The sequence below is a fragment of the Lontra canadensis genome, unplaced genomic scaffold, assembly GCF_010015895.1.
Source record: "Lontra canadensis isolate GAN:19392208 unplaced genomic scaffold, GSC_riverotter_1.0 scaffold43, whole genome shotgun sequence".
Classification (NCBI taxonomy): domain Eukaryota; kingdom Metazoa; phylum Chordata; class Mammalia; order Carnivora; family Mustelidae; genus Lontra; species Lontra canadensis.
Genome location: NW_022631037.1, coordinates 3,044,245 through 3,060,735, shown reverse-complemented (window position 1 = coordinate 3,060,735; position 16,491 = coordinate 3,044,245). Strand labels below are relative to the sequence as shown.

Here is a 16,491-nt window from a genome sequence, read left to right as displayed (position 1 = left end):
GTCATCAAATGTTACAAAAGCAAAACCCCTCTTTTTGCCACTGCCTCGGTCAGTCATGATCTCAATCACTTCGATTTTCCCATACTGTTCGAAATAATCTCTTAGATGATGTTCTTCAGTGTCTTCTTTAATGCCACCAACAAAAATCTTTTTCACAGTTAAGTGGGCACCAGGTCTTTGAGAATCTTCTCTTGAGACAGCCCTCTTTGGTTCCACAACTCTTCCATCCACCTTGTGTGGCCTTGCGTTCATGGCTGCATCCACCTCCTCCACAGTGGCATATGTGACAAACCCAAAGCCTCTGGAGCGGTTGGTGTTTGGGTCTCTCATTACCACATAGTCCGTAAGTGTTCCCCATTGCTCAAAATGGCTCCTCAGACTCTCATCGGTTGTTTCAAAGCTCAGACCTCTGATGAAGAGCTTCCGCAGCTGTTCAGGCTCTTTAGGAGACTCTGACTTAGACATGACGGCGGTGGGAGGGGAGACTTTAACGATGCTTACTCGGCAGCGTCCACTGAGAGCACATTTTTTAAGAAGAAATTTTCCATAGGGCGCTTGGGTGGCTCAGTCAGTTAAGCATCTGCCTTCAGTTCATGATCCCAGAGTCCTGGGATTGAGTCTCGCATCCAGCTCTCTCCTCGGTGGGAAGCCTGTTTCTCCCTCTCCCATTCCCCCTGTTTATGTTCCCTCTCTGTCAAATAAATAATAAAATCTTTATCGCTTCTCGGCCTTTGGCTAAGATCAAGTGTAATAATAAAATCTTAAAATAAAAAAATTTCCAGGAATAAATGTGAGATAAAAGTACTAAATACTGGGGGCACCTGGCTGGCTCAATCAGTAGGGCATGTGGCTCCTGATCTTGGGGGCAGGAGTTCAAACTCATGTTGGCGGTAGAATTTACTTAAAAAACAAAACTGAGTACTGAAACAAGGTAATGGTGGAAGGAAAGACTAGGAACTACTATGCTCTTTGGCTAAAAGGGTAAAAATATAAAGGAAAAAAAAAAGAAAGAACAAAAGAAAAGATAGGAACTGTTAGGATACACAAAGTGCCAGAAAGTAGCAGCAGAGCAGAGGAACTCATGAAGCACAGACTGCAGGTGATGACAGTTACAAGGGCAGCGGCAGCGGCGGGGGGGGGGGGGAATGGGAGGGATCGCTTTTGAGCCAAATCTCCTGCAGACCAGATCATGAACAACCAATGGGGAGAGGAAAAGGAACTGGTACCTTCTCCCATGACTTCTTCCCTCACTCACAGCTACCAACAGTCTAGCAGAGCCAAAGCAGGAACACCACACCAAGGAAGAGGGAAAACGCAAAGCTTCCTGGCACCACTGAGGAATCCGGTGCAGACTTCACATATAACAAGGCTAGAAACTGGGAAAGGAATTCTGTTTTTCAAAGATCCCACTACTAAAAGCCAAGGGGTCCTTCATCTTTGAAGAAATCTTTTGGTCTTTCAGGTTTATGATTCATTCTGTAATGGGACAGTAACTGCCCATCACCCCATACCACAAAACAAAGCACAAAAGAACTAATCAAATGTTTTCTTTTTGACTTAAAAATCATGCTTTTTAAAAGCCTAAACCTCTATACTAAAAACACATGAAGTTCCCATTAATATCAACAGAGCAGAGGCCAGCAAATTTTATCTGTGAAGGGTGTGAGAGTAAGTATTTCAGGCTGTGAGGCCAATAGGTTTCCTTAGCAGCTACTCCACTTGTAGGGCACAAGCAGCTACTGATAATCCATAAATGAACGGACGGTAACTCTGTTTCAATACCATTGTTTACACAAACAAAGAGCAGTAGGGATTTGGCTCAAAGACAGCAGTTTATCTACCTAGAGAGAATGCCAGACACTTGTTAACTGACTCCTAAAGGTCTTCTTCAATGGACTGTGAGAATTTATATAAACTGCATATTTCTTTTTTTTTTTTTAAAGATTTTATTTACTTATTTGACAGAGAGAAAGATCACAAGTAGGCAGAGAGGCAGGCAGAGAGAGAGGGGGAAGTAGGTTCCCCGCCAAGCAGAGAGCCCCATGGTGGGGCTCGATCCCACGACCCGAGCCTAAGGCAGAGGCTTAACCCACTGAGCCACCTGGGTGCCCCAAGTTGCATATTTCTTACTATTTTATAATTCTCAAACAACATGACTTGAAGTGAGCTGGAGCCCAACAATAGAGACATGATTTTCTTTACCATAATAGAACTGCTTCTGAGTACTCATTCTGTCCTTTAGTTACCCTACTAGTTTCTTCTTGAAACAGGTTGGTAAAACCTGTTGTCAACTTTAATTATGAAATAGATGATTTTATACCAGGAGAGCAGGTTCAATATTTCTTTAGAAACTTGCACTTTTTGCTTTTCAAGAAATAGATTTTATTCTTAAATATGGAATCAGAATATGGTACAAATAGGTTCCTAAAATACATGAGAATATGCCAATTAAGCTCAAAATATTTTCCCTCCAAAGTTTTTGTGCAAGTATAAAGAACTAAATACCTTCAAATTTTCCTGCAGCTGTAACAAACAAAAATAGTCTTGCTGATGTAGTGAATTCAAATTCTACCAAATTAAAAGGGTTTCAACCAGCTCTCAATTCATCTAAAATAAGGGCAGTACTCCTGATTGTTTTTATACATAACTTGAAAGCATAAGAAAAGCCAGAAAAATACTGAAGATCCAAATATATCACAGTCCAAATACCACTATCCCATTCTAGGGAATCCACAGACTAAAAAAAACCTCAAGGTCATGAAAATTAAGAGCAAAGATTAACAACATTTGGATTTAAAAAAGTGTACCTCCTCCCAATAAAGTCAGAGGGATACCTCAAAATGCTACTATATAGACTGACCCAAGAGAAACTCCTGATTAAATCACCCATGCTAAAAGCATTTACGAGTAAATTTCCCCAAATGCATAGTCTTTTCTCGGGCTTTTCTTAGTTTTTAACCACATGTAGTTTTCTGTATTTTGAAAACAAAAGAATTATAAAGATAAGTGGGAAAGCACTGAGTTCTATATCAAATACAAGTTTAAAAAAGAGCTGGCAATAGCGAGAGATTCAAAGTAGTCAATCATATTCGTGTTTGTGGATTCCAACTGATGAGTCTCATTTTAAAAAATCTACTAATCAATCCTTAAAATGGTTTGCCCTCAACAGTAGAGGTGCAAAATTCTTATAACTTCATCCATTACAATGTAGTACAGGGCTAAGAGAAAGTTGGATTTAAAAAATTATCTTAACAGAATGAAATCCATCTAACAGACACAGAAATGTGTTAAAGAATGTATCAGAAATGCCTTAGAATCTTATTGCATGATAAACTACCTAACAACTACACAACAGCATGCCAAAACTTAGCATGTTTGTAAGCGAATCCTAAATTTTTACTTCTTATAGTTATATATGTATATGTATGTATATATATACATATATGTATATATATAAAACTTCTTACATTATAGTACTTAAATATTCCCAACTAACTTCTAAGGAGGAAAAAGTACCCATATATATTACCAAGAGTCTAAGTCGGTCTCTTAATTTCCCCACGCATTTACTAACATCTGCACAGCTTAACAGCCTCTATCATACACAGACAATGTGAATAGAAAAAAAACCACAACAACCAACAACAACAACAACAAACTAAACAACCCAGGAGCTTCCTGTCTCACTTTAATAAACTGCAGAGGCATGATATTTTCTCAAGTTTATTTTATTAACAAAAGTGCGAACCGTTTTGAACAAAAGCAAACCATGAATCACAGCATTTGGCAAGACATTAGACATGGGAAATAAGTAAAATAGAAGTAGATGAGGCTCCTCTCACATGTGTATCAGATTCATGCTTCTTCAACAGTCTTACCAACTCTCAGTGAACGTTCACGAATAGTACAGCGGCTCAAACACAAATGCAGGAGCACGGTGAGAAGTCTGGCAATTATTTTGGGCTGATTGAGCATGAAAGTAAACATTATACCACAGTTTCATGTAAACCACTGTGCAGTATGTATGAATCTTTAAATGTACTGACACTGAAACTAATGTCCAACTAATGAAAATAAAAGAGAAAAGAGAGTTTTAAAATGCTTCTTGCACTATAGTTGTTTAGTAACAGGTAGGGAAAAAAAAGTAATTTAAAATGATCTTTCATATGTTTGTATGACTGGGAAACAACCAATTCACATGAACTTCGCTCATTTAAAATTATATTTCTAAAAGTTCTACAACAGAAAGATTATGTGCCAATAATAATCAGTGTGCCTGCACTTGAACAAACAAGAATAGGTAAATAAATCAACTTTAGTCAGCTAACATACTCCAAAGAGGAGAGTCAGCCTAGTTTTGTTTTAGATAATCACATGAAGTATCTACAGGGCAAAATCTACACAAAAAAATCATTTTCTGTTTCCTAATTTACAGGCATTAATGAAGCTATAAACTATTATTAAAACCCAAAACACAAAGGTGGTCATTTAAACACAACTGAGCATCTAGCCACGGACAGAAGAGCACCGAGGATTAGGAGGACACTGAGCGCATGCACTGGCTCTTCATACACTGTGTGGCAGTTAATCACCTTTCTAGGGTAGTAAACAAACTGCCTTTTATGAATATACTAATTTACTAAGTTGATTGAGGACTACACTGCTAATTCATTACATTACACAGAATTCTTTTTTCCACGCTGTTAATTTTTTCCTGTGTACTAATGTCACATACTACAAATTATACTACTTTCTAAAGTTTCAGAATTACTATTTCAGGTAGAGATGGTGAAAAAAATAAGACCTAATCTGATTATCTCACTGATGACAATATGAGCACCAACTACAGCAAATCTCAGGGGCAAGGTAGCTTGCAAGTCAGTTCTCTTGATTTGAAAATTACCTTCCGCTGCTTCCGTCCGTATTAAAGCTGAGGTCTTCAGGGCCTATTTGTTCACCATCAGGAAAACTGGAATGCGTATCTAAGATAAAAATTTAAAAGCAGATAACAGTTTTTAAACACCAGTAGTTTCTTTTCCATGTACTTAAATGATCTTACCAAGCATATTATTTAAGCGATAAAGATGTACTGGGTGGTAGATAAACCTCTGTCTTCAAAGCATTTGTGATCTGAGGCAGGTATAAGCAAGTACAAAGGGAAAATAAACAAGAAAAAGTAAAATGTGTAATACCCACAACTAGAATAGGAAAGGCACTGCCTAACTTTGTCCTCCTGGGGACACTGTGGGAGCAGCTGAAAAAGGGAAAAGGAAATGAGGAGATGTACATACTCTGAAGACTAATTCTGTAAACATAAAATGTATTTTAAAGCAAATTAAATCGTACATGCAAGTACCACTACAAGCCCATCAGACTCAAAATAACTTTCCCAAAATTTGTCTGTTCTTTCAGAAACAGAGAAAATTACTAAAAGCATAATACTTAATTATCATCCAATGCTTAGCTCTGTTTTGAAAAAGACACTAGAATACCAGGGAAATCTGTAAAATTAAAAAGCTGACAACTAGCATGAGCCTGACAATGTTGTCATTCCAGCAAATCTTGCGGAGGAATGCTCAGAGTGATCATGAAGGTCTCCGGATAAAATACTGACGATGGTGACGGATGTTAGCTAAACCTACTGTGCTCATCATTTCACACTGTATATGTAATATCAAATCATTAGATCGTACTCCTAAAACAAAACAAAGCAAAAATACTAACAATGACTTTCTCTCAGTAAGTTTTATTCCTAAAACTATTTTGGGAGGAACAGGACATTTAAAAAAATGATGCTTCCATCAACTAAACGCATTTCTAAGAAATCAGGAGAAATCTTTTGAAAAGTTATCTCATTAGCTAGGCTAATAACATCTAGTAACATCTGAACCCTCCCCAGGGATTGACAAATATTTCTATACCAGGGCATATAGTAAAATATTTAGGCAACTGCCTCTGTTGAAAAGTCTTCTCAGTTTCGTTTTTGTTTTAAGCAACTCTATGCACCCTAAAAGCTATGCTCAGGTCACAGGCTGTACTAACGCAGGCTGCCAAGCCCCGCTCCACCAAGCAGCAGCCGGCAGGCGTCTGACCAGCCAGAGAGTACCAAGCAAACTGTTCTCAGGGTTCACCATGTAGTTTACCCCACAGAATGTTTTCTCACACATGACAGTAATTAAAGAAAAAAAAGCAGCAGAAACAGCAAAGAAGCAGGAGCAGCAGCAGCAGCAGCAGCAGCAGCAGCAGCGACAGCGGCAGAAGAGACCTTTTATTAATCTCTGTAAAAGGACATCAGGTGCTGCACCTTCATCTGGGGGCTGCGCCATGTAAGAGTCGTCGAACCCTCCCATGCTGGCGTGCTCTTCCTGCTCCTCGTTCTCAGTGTCACATTCAATATCGCTGTCACTACTCATCCCTGGCAGGAAAGAAGGGGAGAACGTGTTTCTGACAAGAAACCACTGTAAATGAAAGGAAAAGGAAGTCTCCTCATTGACTAACCCGAGATTCCTAGTAATTTTCCACTGGATCCCAAGCCAATGTAAGACCCCAAACAGATAATAAATAAAGAAGTAACCACACAGACCTCAGTTCTCTTTAGTTATTTAGAGCAGTGATTTTATTTCTGTTCTCAAAGATTAAAACTGCCCTTTCTACAGTGTCTGCAAGTAGTAATTGAGACCAGTATTAACATCATTATACCGAGAATAGTTTTTTCTAGAGACTCTGAATCCTGATTCAATATAAATGTTGTTGTTTCTAGCCTAAAACATATATAGACACATTTATATTTACCTGTATATGTGTGTATAAAAAATACCAGTAATTCAAGCAATAAATGAGGTATTATCCCATTTGGGCCTCTAATTTTGTTCTTATGTACATCACTTGATTTTTAAAAGAAAAAAAAATCTATAGAAAGTACTTCTGTTTCAACAAGATAGTGATCAAGAAAATCTGAAAATCTTTCTGCTACAAGCGCTTGTAAATGCTAGAGAAAATATGAACTTAAAATACTAACTTAATGAACAGCCACATCTAAAGGAAAGAAGGTAAATACACAGGTGCCAAAACAAATAAAGATAAGGAAAACTAATGGGTCAGATGCTACCACAGCTCCGAAGAATATGATGTGACCATCTTTTAACGTTCCCTTGGACTCACCAGAGAAAGGGAGTTGAGTGACTGAAACTTCACTACCTGCATAAAGCTGACATTTTTGGTGAAAAACAAAACAAAACAAAACAAAACAAAACAAAAAACCCAGAATAGAAAAAGTGCCTTCTGAATAAATACAGTCTCTTGTCTGTTTCTGGTGGACTCAGCTCATCTCAGAATTCAAACTAAGGCCTGTGTGATTAATTTAGGTTTGGGATTTAAAGATTCAAGTCTCAGGAAATTAACATAACAACTGGTCAGGAGCTACTGTTATTTAAATAAAGCAAAAGTAAAAACTCTAGAGGGAAGGTTCTAGGTAAGATTTAATAAGCACATTCCTTCCCATCTTTCCCATGGAACAAAGCTATAAAACCTGTATAGAATGCATGAAACAGCTATTTTTTTAAACATCTTTTTTAAAGATTTATTTGAGAGAGAGCGAGCGAGCATGTGCATGCACACCCAAATTAGGTGGGGGAGAAAGATGGGCAAGGGAGAAGATCCTCAAGCAGGCTCCCTGCCCGGTGCAGAACCCACACGGGCTTGATCTCATAACCTAGAGATCATGACCTGAGAAGAAATGAAGAGTCGGATGCTCCAACAACTGAGCCACCCAGGAGTCCCATAAAGCAGTTATTTAAGGACTCTGAAAGGTAAATAGAAAGAGGCATATTGATGTACACCAGAACCTGAAGTGCCACCAAACTGAGGGATTTAACCCAGAATCTCATAATATCATATTAAAAATACTCAGGATACTCTCCCAAATTACTTCAGCATATGAAGACCCAGGTAAAGACAATCAGCAAACATCAGTGAACACTCTTGAAGCACTAAAAAACCAACAAGCAAACAAAAAACACCACCTCTGGAGGGAAGCTTCCACAATCCTTAAAATAAGAATTATCACAGTTGGGGAGGAAAAAAGAAAAGATTTTTTTTAGGGGTGTGGTAGGTGGGAAAGAAAAAGAATCTCTCAAAGGTATGTTCCAATCAAAATTTACAAAACAAACACCCGAAATAAGGGTCAAGCAGATATACAAATAGGAGGATATTCATAAATTGAAATAATGACCTGTCAAATGTGGAAAAGGGAAGGATGCATTTTTAAAAATTACTACACAAAAAAATAAAAAATAAAAATTACTACCCATACTTTCTAGAAATGAAAGATACAGTCATTGGAGTTTAAATATTAATAGATGGATTTAAATAAGATCGAAAAAGAGGTCAGCAAATTTAAAGAGAGAATTGAGGAAATCAAACAGAATGTTTAAAAAACAGGAGATAAAAGTCATAAAAAAGTGGTTAGAAATTAAGGGACTAAATGGTAATAGTTCCAATTGGGTCAAATAGACTGCCACAGACACAGGAAAAACAACAAAGGAGAGACAATACATTAAGAGAAAATGGCTGAGAATTTTCCAGAATTAATGAAACACATTCTGAAATGAATGAAAATAAAAATACAACATATCAAAATTTCGGGGATATGGCTATAGCAGTGCTTAAAAGGGAATTTATGAAATACTTCCATTAGAAAAGCAAAAGCTCTCAATGATCAAAGCATCTACATTAAGAAACTAGAAAAAAAGAGCAAATAAACTCAAAGCAAATAAAAGGAAGTAAAGAATAAATAAGGTTAACAGGAAAACAACATAAAAAGAAATCAATGACACAAGAAGGTAGTTCTTTAAAAAGATCAACAAACTTGAAAAGTTTCTAGGCAGGTTAAGGAAAAAGGGAAAAAAACTACTAATATCAGGAATGAAAGAGGTGACATAACAACAGATTCTACAGACATTAAAATAATAAGGAAACAGTATAAATAACTTGATGCTCATGAAATCAAGAATATAGATGAGAGGAACAAATTCTTTGATAGATACAAACTACCAAAGGTCACTCAGGTAAAAAAAAAAAAAAAAAAAAGACAATGTAAATAGGTATTTTTAACTACTAAAGAAATAGAGCTTGTAGTTAAAAGAATTTGTAACAAAGAACAGTAGCCCCAGACGGCTTTATGGGTAAATTCTTCCCCTTCTGTTTTCAAGAGGAGTTTGTGTAGTACTACTTTTCCCTTAAATATTTAGAAGACATAGGCTGGATGTAGATATTTCTGAAATCTCCTTGTTCAGCAAAGAAAAAAACAAAAACAAAAAAACAAAAAAACCACCACTTATTTGCTGTAAAAAGCCAAGTGTGAGAGAGACAAAACTAGCTACTTCCACGAAGCACCACCTCCACCTTGTGGCCGTTCATGGAACTGTTGCTGAAAATCCTAAAAGCCACTTGAATTGACATTTCTAGGCACAGGCACCAGTGTTTCTGAATTCCAGACAGATTCACAAAGAAATGGAATTCTCTGGATTTTCAGGAATTCCTCAAATCTTAAGTTATTCTTTAAATTCACTTTCAAACTCTTTACTCATTACAGATCTTTAAAAAATTTATAGTATTTAAAAGAACTGTGGCCCACATTGAATATTCAAACACTAGAAAATGCTGTGAACATTACTGAGTAGTATTCAAATAATGTAACATTTAGAACTTTTAACGAGGTTTATAGCACTACATACAATCACATGTTGAAATGCCAATTTAGGAATTATTTTGTTTCCCAAACTTCCTATTTCTTGGAATGTCACTCACGGGATTCCTATGAAGTGTAGCATAAATTTACTTATACAGTAGCAGACAGGCCCACGAACACATATTAGGGAGGTTCCCTAACTGTGAATGTAATGACAAAGAAAAATTGGTCTCCTCACACCTAGCTTAGTAGCTGGCCTACTGAGTCAACGGGTCCTGCACAGTAAGTGGGAGGAAATAAATACACATGAAGTCAAACACCTGAAATGAAGCCAAGCTGATGTCACAAGCTATTTGCTGTGCCTTGCCCCATATATTGCAATGTCTCCCCACTAGTATCTAAAGCAAACTAGTTATTTTACCAACTCTAAGCAGTCTAAATATTGCACTTTTCTTAACCTCACCAGAATTAGTCAGTAGGTTTTCACACAACTAGCTGTCACTGATAGTAATTACAAGATATCATTAAATGTAAGATGCCACAGAGATGTTAATGTGGAAAACAAAATCTACAACTTACAGTAAAAGCTGAAGTAGAGTATTTCTGTATCAATAATCTACCACATTTTTTGAGCATCCCCTATAAGCTAGGACTGTTAGTACAGCACTTATTTCTAACTCCCTTATTCGCAGGTGCTCACATTTCAGACACTGGGGAAACAGGAACCACCTGATGCAGCAGACACTACTACTTCACCTGCCTTGCTCCTTTCTAATATGGAACTTCACTACTGTCCAACTATCTCCCCTCTTCCATGTGGCCATTTGGAATGGGTCAAGGAGGGAAACCAAATGTTGAGACTTTGCCAAGTTTCCTTTTTTTGCCAGTGACTGAGATATGAGAGGATGTTAGGAAGTTGTTAAGGTGCTCTGACAAAGATTTTCCTTGTTGATAGAGATATATGGAATGAACTAATCCTCCGGTATTCCCAGAATTTTACAGGCTCTATATGAAGTTTGAAATGGCAGCAACCATCTTGCCAACCTGAGGGAGGCTAAGCCAATTCACGGAGAATGGCAGTGTGAAAGATGGGGGGAAAAATGAGTTCCTGAGGAAATTAAACAGCTGTTTTCCAACCCTGAAACTGCCCTACCAGTTAGGTGAGACTTCATCTTAATACAAGAGAGAATATATCTTTTATTTAAGCCAGCTGATTTGAGTTTTTGTAACTTACATTAAAATTTCTCTCTTTTTGGGGGGTGGGGGGTAGAGGGAAAGAGAATCTTAAGAGGCTCCACACCCAGCGTAGAGGCTGATGCAGGGCTCGATTTCATGCCCTGAGATCATGACCTGAGCCAAAACCAAGAGTTAGATGCACAAGTGACTGCACCACCCAGGTGCCCCAGGCGCCCCCTCTATTAAAATCTCTTAACCAGTATCCCAAAAGGGATCAGTTAGGGGGTAGCATCAGACTTTGTATTCCTCTTTTAGATAGGGTGCCATTAAGATTTTAACAGGCATACCACGGCTTTTCCCTGGGATGAGTGTATTGACATTCTTGACTTAATCGAAAGGAGATCTGTGCTACTTAAATAGAAACTCAATCAGAGCACACTCTCCAGTCTTAGACTGAACAGGAAGATACTGATCTACTTTAGGGGTTCTGCAGGGAGGGTATCAACTGGCAGCAGGAGCAGGGATGGGGGTGGTGTCAAGCTTTTCCGCATCAAGCCATTAAACACAAGTTAACACCCGGTTGTCCCAGATGGTCCCACTTAGGAAAAGGCCTGCTGATGCCTGACATGTCTGAGGTCGTATTTCACCGATGTGCGCATTTAAGAGAACCACCTCAGTAGTCCCAAATTCCCTGTAACCAACAACAAAGAAACTTTATTTTAAAGTTTCTTCAGACAGATGTGGCAGAGACACCACAGACAGACTTACCTATAGGCATCTGACGCAGAAAATTTTCTCTTAGGAATTCTGCTCAAATAGAGTCCTGTGTTTCCCAACCATGGATATAAGACAAGCCCACTCAACTTTCTACCAAGGCTTACTGGTGTGAAAAATAAAGGTTTCTTGAGAATTGCTTCCTGTTGATAGAATACTACTACTACATCTGTGAGTAAGGCCCCATTCTCCTTCACAAAGTAGATTCCAAAAGGAATCAGAGCTCCTACTCTCATCCACTCTATTCCCTTCTTCCAGCCTTCTCACTTCTCAGGCTTCTCAGTGCCTACCCTGGGACTCTAATGGTAAACACGCTGTTTAGACACCAATGAACCACAAGGTTGTACTTCCGTGGCACTGTTGATCTGCATGTTTACAGCCAGTTTTCTCACTCAGCTCTAGGTTCTTTATATCATACCGCTCCTTATATAAAAGAAAATTTCTTACTGGGTCACACAGACCACGTAACTCTAAATCTCAGCATTTCAAGTACATGGTAGATCCTAAATGTTGCCAAGCAAATGGCTTTCTCTAGTTTATGATAAGCTGTCAAAGATTAGCTCTAAGTAAGAAATGAAACTGATGTCAAAAACTTTCAGGGTGGGGCGCCTGGGTGGCTCAGTGGGCTAAGCCTCTGCCTTCAGCTCAGGTCATGATCCTAGGGTCCTGGGATCGAGCCCGCATCGGGCTCTCTGCTCAGCGGGGAGCCTGCTTCCCCCTCACCTGCCTCTCTGTGTATTTGTGATTTGTCAAATAAATAAAATCTTTAAAAAGAAAAAAAAACTTTCAGCGTTCTGGGTGCTGCGATAATGTGCATTTATGAGTTGAAGGCTGAAATTAAGTCCAGATCTCACCAACAGTGATTTAACATGCTTCTTGCCAGTTTCCCTGCCCCTAGAGTTCCACATCCCCACTCCCCACTCCAAATCCATTCCCTACAACACAGCTAAAATAGAAATTTAAAAACACAATTTTATTATCTCACTTTTCGCTTAGATCCTAAAGGACAAAGTCCAAATTTTAGCTGGACATCCAACGTAACTCTTCATGATCCATCCTCTGTTTCTACTCCGGCCTCAACTTTCACTAGTTTTCACCTGGCTAATTTGTACTCATCCCTTAGGATGATCTTTCATTCTTTTTATTTATTTTTAAGATTTTATTTATTTATTTGACAGAGAGAGACAGTGAGATAGGGAACACAAACAGAAGTGGGAGAGGAAGAAGCAGGCTTCTGGCTAAGCTGGGCTCCTGACACAGTGCTTGATCCTAGGACTTGAGGATCATGACCTGAGCCGAAGGCAGAGGCTTTAACCCACTGAGGCACCCAGGCGCCCTTTCTTAAAGACTTTAAATCAAAATATTTGTATCTTAATGTTTTAACAATCAACACTTCACTTTAAAAATCCTTTTAATTTAATCTCTTCTACTGAAGTAATGCTGGCTGCCGCAGGAGCATCAACCTAGAGGAGAGTGTTTAGTATTCTTTAACTGAAAAACCTAAAAATGCCACCACCCACACACCCTCTCAAAGGGCAGCCAGAGGTAAATGGTGGCACCTGAATATTTGCTTTGAACTACAGTTCAGCAATCATTAAAATTCAAATGAGTACAGAAGTGAAAGGTGGCAGTGTTTCAGAGAAATGGGAAAAAAATTTTCAATGCCCAATCTTATTAATAAAGTTGACATCCTTTTCAGTTAACATATAAAGGACCCAACAATGGCAAAACACAGTTTTGTGGGTTTTTTTTAAACACATAGTTTTATTTCAAAATACGTTCTAGGGCACCTGAGTGGCTCAGTCAGTTAAGCATCTAACTCTTGATTTCAGCTCATATCACCACCTCAGAGTCCTGATATCAAGCTCTGTGTCAGGCTCTGCACTCAGTGCAGAGTCAGCTTGTCTCTCTCCCTCTGCTCTTCTCCTCCTCCCAACTCACGCATGCTCTCTCTCAAGTAAATAATAAAATCTTAAAAAACAAAAACAAAAAAACCCCCAAACACCTCTGCTACTCAATATTACAAAATGTCTCCTATGCTTTTAGATAAAGAATGATAAACCTGGAAGAACACACAGAATACTGAAAATGTAACTGAGAATGAAGGGCCAGAGTTGAAGTCCGTTACCATAAAGGATTTTTTTTAAATGGTTAGAGTTTGGAATAGTTCTGTATTTTACAATTTTTTTTTAAAGATTTTATTTATTTATTTGACAGAGATCACAAATAGGCAGAGAGGCAGGCAGAGAGAGAGAGGAGGAAGCAGGTTCCCTGCTGAGCAGAGAGCCCGATGTGGGACTCGATCCCAGGACTCTGAGATCATGACCTGAGTCGAAGGCAGAGGCTTAACCCACTGAGCCACCCAGGCACCCCAAATTTTACAAATATTAATCAAGACTGACTTTAGGGCGCCTGCGTGGCTCAGTCAGTTAAGTGTCTAACTTCAGCTCAGGTCATGATCTCAGGCTCCTGGCTCAGCAAGGAGTCTGCTTGTCCCTCTCCCTCTCCCTGTCCCCATCCCACGCCCGCTCCCCACAGACCTTGTCCTGCTCATGCTCTGTCAAATAAATAAATAAAATCTTAAAAAAAAAAGACTGACTTTAAAAGACAAAGTACTTAACACTTAATATTATAATTAGTTGCTTCATGCATTTTCCCTAAGCCCATGAACATATCTAATCTCATCTTTGCATATCTAGCAAATTGAATGCCTGTCATGTAGGTGGCTTAACACATTTATTGAATGAGCAGATGAACTATGTGCAGATTCCTCCCACCAACCTGGAAACCTCCCTTCTAAGTAAGACATGTCCTTTCATGTAGTCAGTCACCCACTCTGCCTTCCTCTGTGCTCAATGTCCTAGTAAATCAAATTCAGTGGTACAATAAATGCTGTATTCAGATCAAGCATGTTGGAGGTTTCAATAACTTTTTTAACTACTTCCCACACCAACACACACAAAAAATCATTATTCCCACGTCCCACCAACTTCATCATTCCGTACCTTCCTCAGGCGCAGCTAAAGCTCCTTCAGGTAGTGCGGGTTGTAATTCCCCAGTCTCAGAATTATTTTCCAAATCAGTCATTTGCATTCCTTCCAGACGACCTCCTTTAGCATCAGCCCTCAAGGGAGAAAACAACCTGATAATTTTTTATAACTAGTCAGTGACACAATATATATTTTCTTCTTGTCCTGAAACTGAGCATGAAACTAAGTACGGTATATGGCACTGGTGTTTAATACTGATTTCCAAGTATTGTTTTTTTAAAAAATTCCCGAATAGACCCACAGTAAAAGATTAGAAAATGATAGATTGTATCAATGTCAGTATCCTGGTTGTGATATTGTATCAGTTTTGCAAAACGTCATCATTAGGGGAAACTGGGTAAAGTGCATAGGATTTCTCTCTATTCTTTCTTAGAATTGTATGTGAACATCTAATTATCTCAATAAAAATTTTGACTAAAAGATAAAAATAGAAGTCCTAAATAATATGTTCTCATTGACGGAAAGACTTCAGATCTATTACTGAGAAAATATGGTGTAAATTTTGTATTAAAAAAGCTATACAGTCACAGTTGCTTAAATATGCATAAAAACTGAGAAGACACAGCATATATAAAAAATTAAAAACAGCAGGGATATGTGTGGACAAGGAGCTGGAAAACGAAGCAAATGGGAGACAAAGATGAGGGTGATTTCACTTAATATTCTTCTTTACTTCCATTTTTGAACCACTTATTATTGGTATTTAAAATTTTTGCTTACAAACTACTTTAAATCAGGCAAGGAAAAAAAGACACATTAGAAAACACCACATAAGCCAGGCTAGCAATACAATTAACTGTAAAATGAGGGTAATAGCTAAGAGCTGCAGGTATTTATAGAGGATTTTACAGTCTAGAAAAAAAAGTCTATGTTCATATACATTTAATTGCTATGACTAAAGGCAGATATAAAATCTCCAAAACAAAATATAAAAGCTAGTTGTAGCTTCAACCTGAAAGGAATATGTATAAAATCAGGGTAGGTAATGGGAAGGACTAGACAATCCGAATAATTGTAACACTTTCCCACTGCTAAAACAAAACTAAATCATACCAACTGTTCTTTTACATTTGGTAATTATCCAGACCCTCTAACTGTTTAAATGAGGTAAACTGAGGGATGTTAATCTCTCTCTAAATTTAAATCAAAGTTTTTTTTCCCCAAAGTGTCCAAGGTAGAACTATTCCATTGTTTAAACTTAGAAATATATTTAATATCCATAAATAGGTCAGCAGATGGATAGTAATGGCTCATCTAGCACATTCACAGATAATACATTCCATAACCACTCTATCTTTTTAATGGATGGAAGTTTAATTGACATGGCTGGGATTTGAGTTTATGTTTCCTGGGCGAGAGATAAAGGTCACAATTGCCATACAGTATATCCTTTTGAGAAATTCCAACTCCGAGCTTCAAAGACATTTTCATAAGAGAAGAGAAAATAGGTGAGATAAAAGTACAAAAGCAGTGTTAAAATACAACTGCCAGAAGTGCTTTGTTACGTACAAAATATGCATATAAGACCTATGGCATAAAACAGCCCAGCACAAATGTCTTTGAAAAGTGTGGCGACAGGGGAAAAAAAAAAGCAAAAGCTGACACATACATCAAAAACTCACAAGGAAGAATTCACACAAGGTTACACACTTTAGTGATAATGATCTCTAATATAACTGAATGTCTGATACGATCTCATATCATTCGACTCATGAAAAAAGGTCTCTGATACTTTATGGTTTTTAATACAATAAACTTTGTCCACTAAAAAATTAACAAAGTAGAAATTTATTTTATTCATTA

The 16,491-nt window shown here is 37.9% G+C and overlaps 1 protein-coding gene across 8 annotated transcripts in view; it reads right to left on the bottom strand.

Annotated features, from left to right (window-relative positions):
- Window positions 1-16,491, bottom strand: part of TRIM37 (tripartite motif containing 37) — a 186,689-nt gene that overhangs the window by 7,861 nt on the left and 162,337 nt on the right. For 3 of the 8 annotated variants that reach the window (XM_032871918.1, XM_032871919.1, XM_032871925.1), the window contains 3 exons: window positions 14,644-14,780; window positions 6,266-6,415; window positions 4,904-4,982 (listed from right to left, as the gene is read on the bottom strand). In XM_032871918.1, the coding sequence (XP_032727809.1) occupies window positions 4,904-4,982; window positions 6,266-6,415; window positions 14,644-14,780 (366 nt within the window). Of the gene's footprint in view, window positions 1-4,899; window positions 4,983-6,265; window positions 6,416-14,643; window positions 14,781-16,491 lie in introns of those variants that run through there. The other 5 variants (XM_032871920.1, XM_032871921.1, XM_032871923.1 and 2 more) reach the window with 3 other exon arrangements.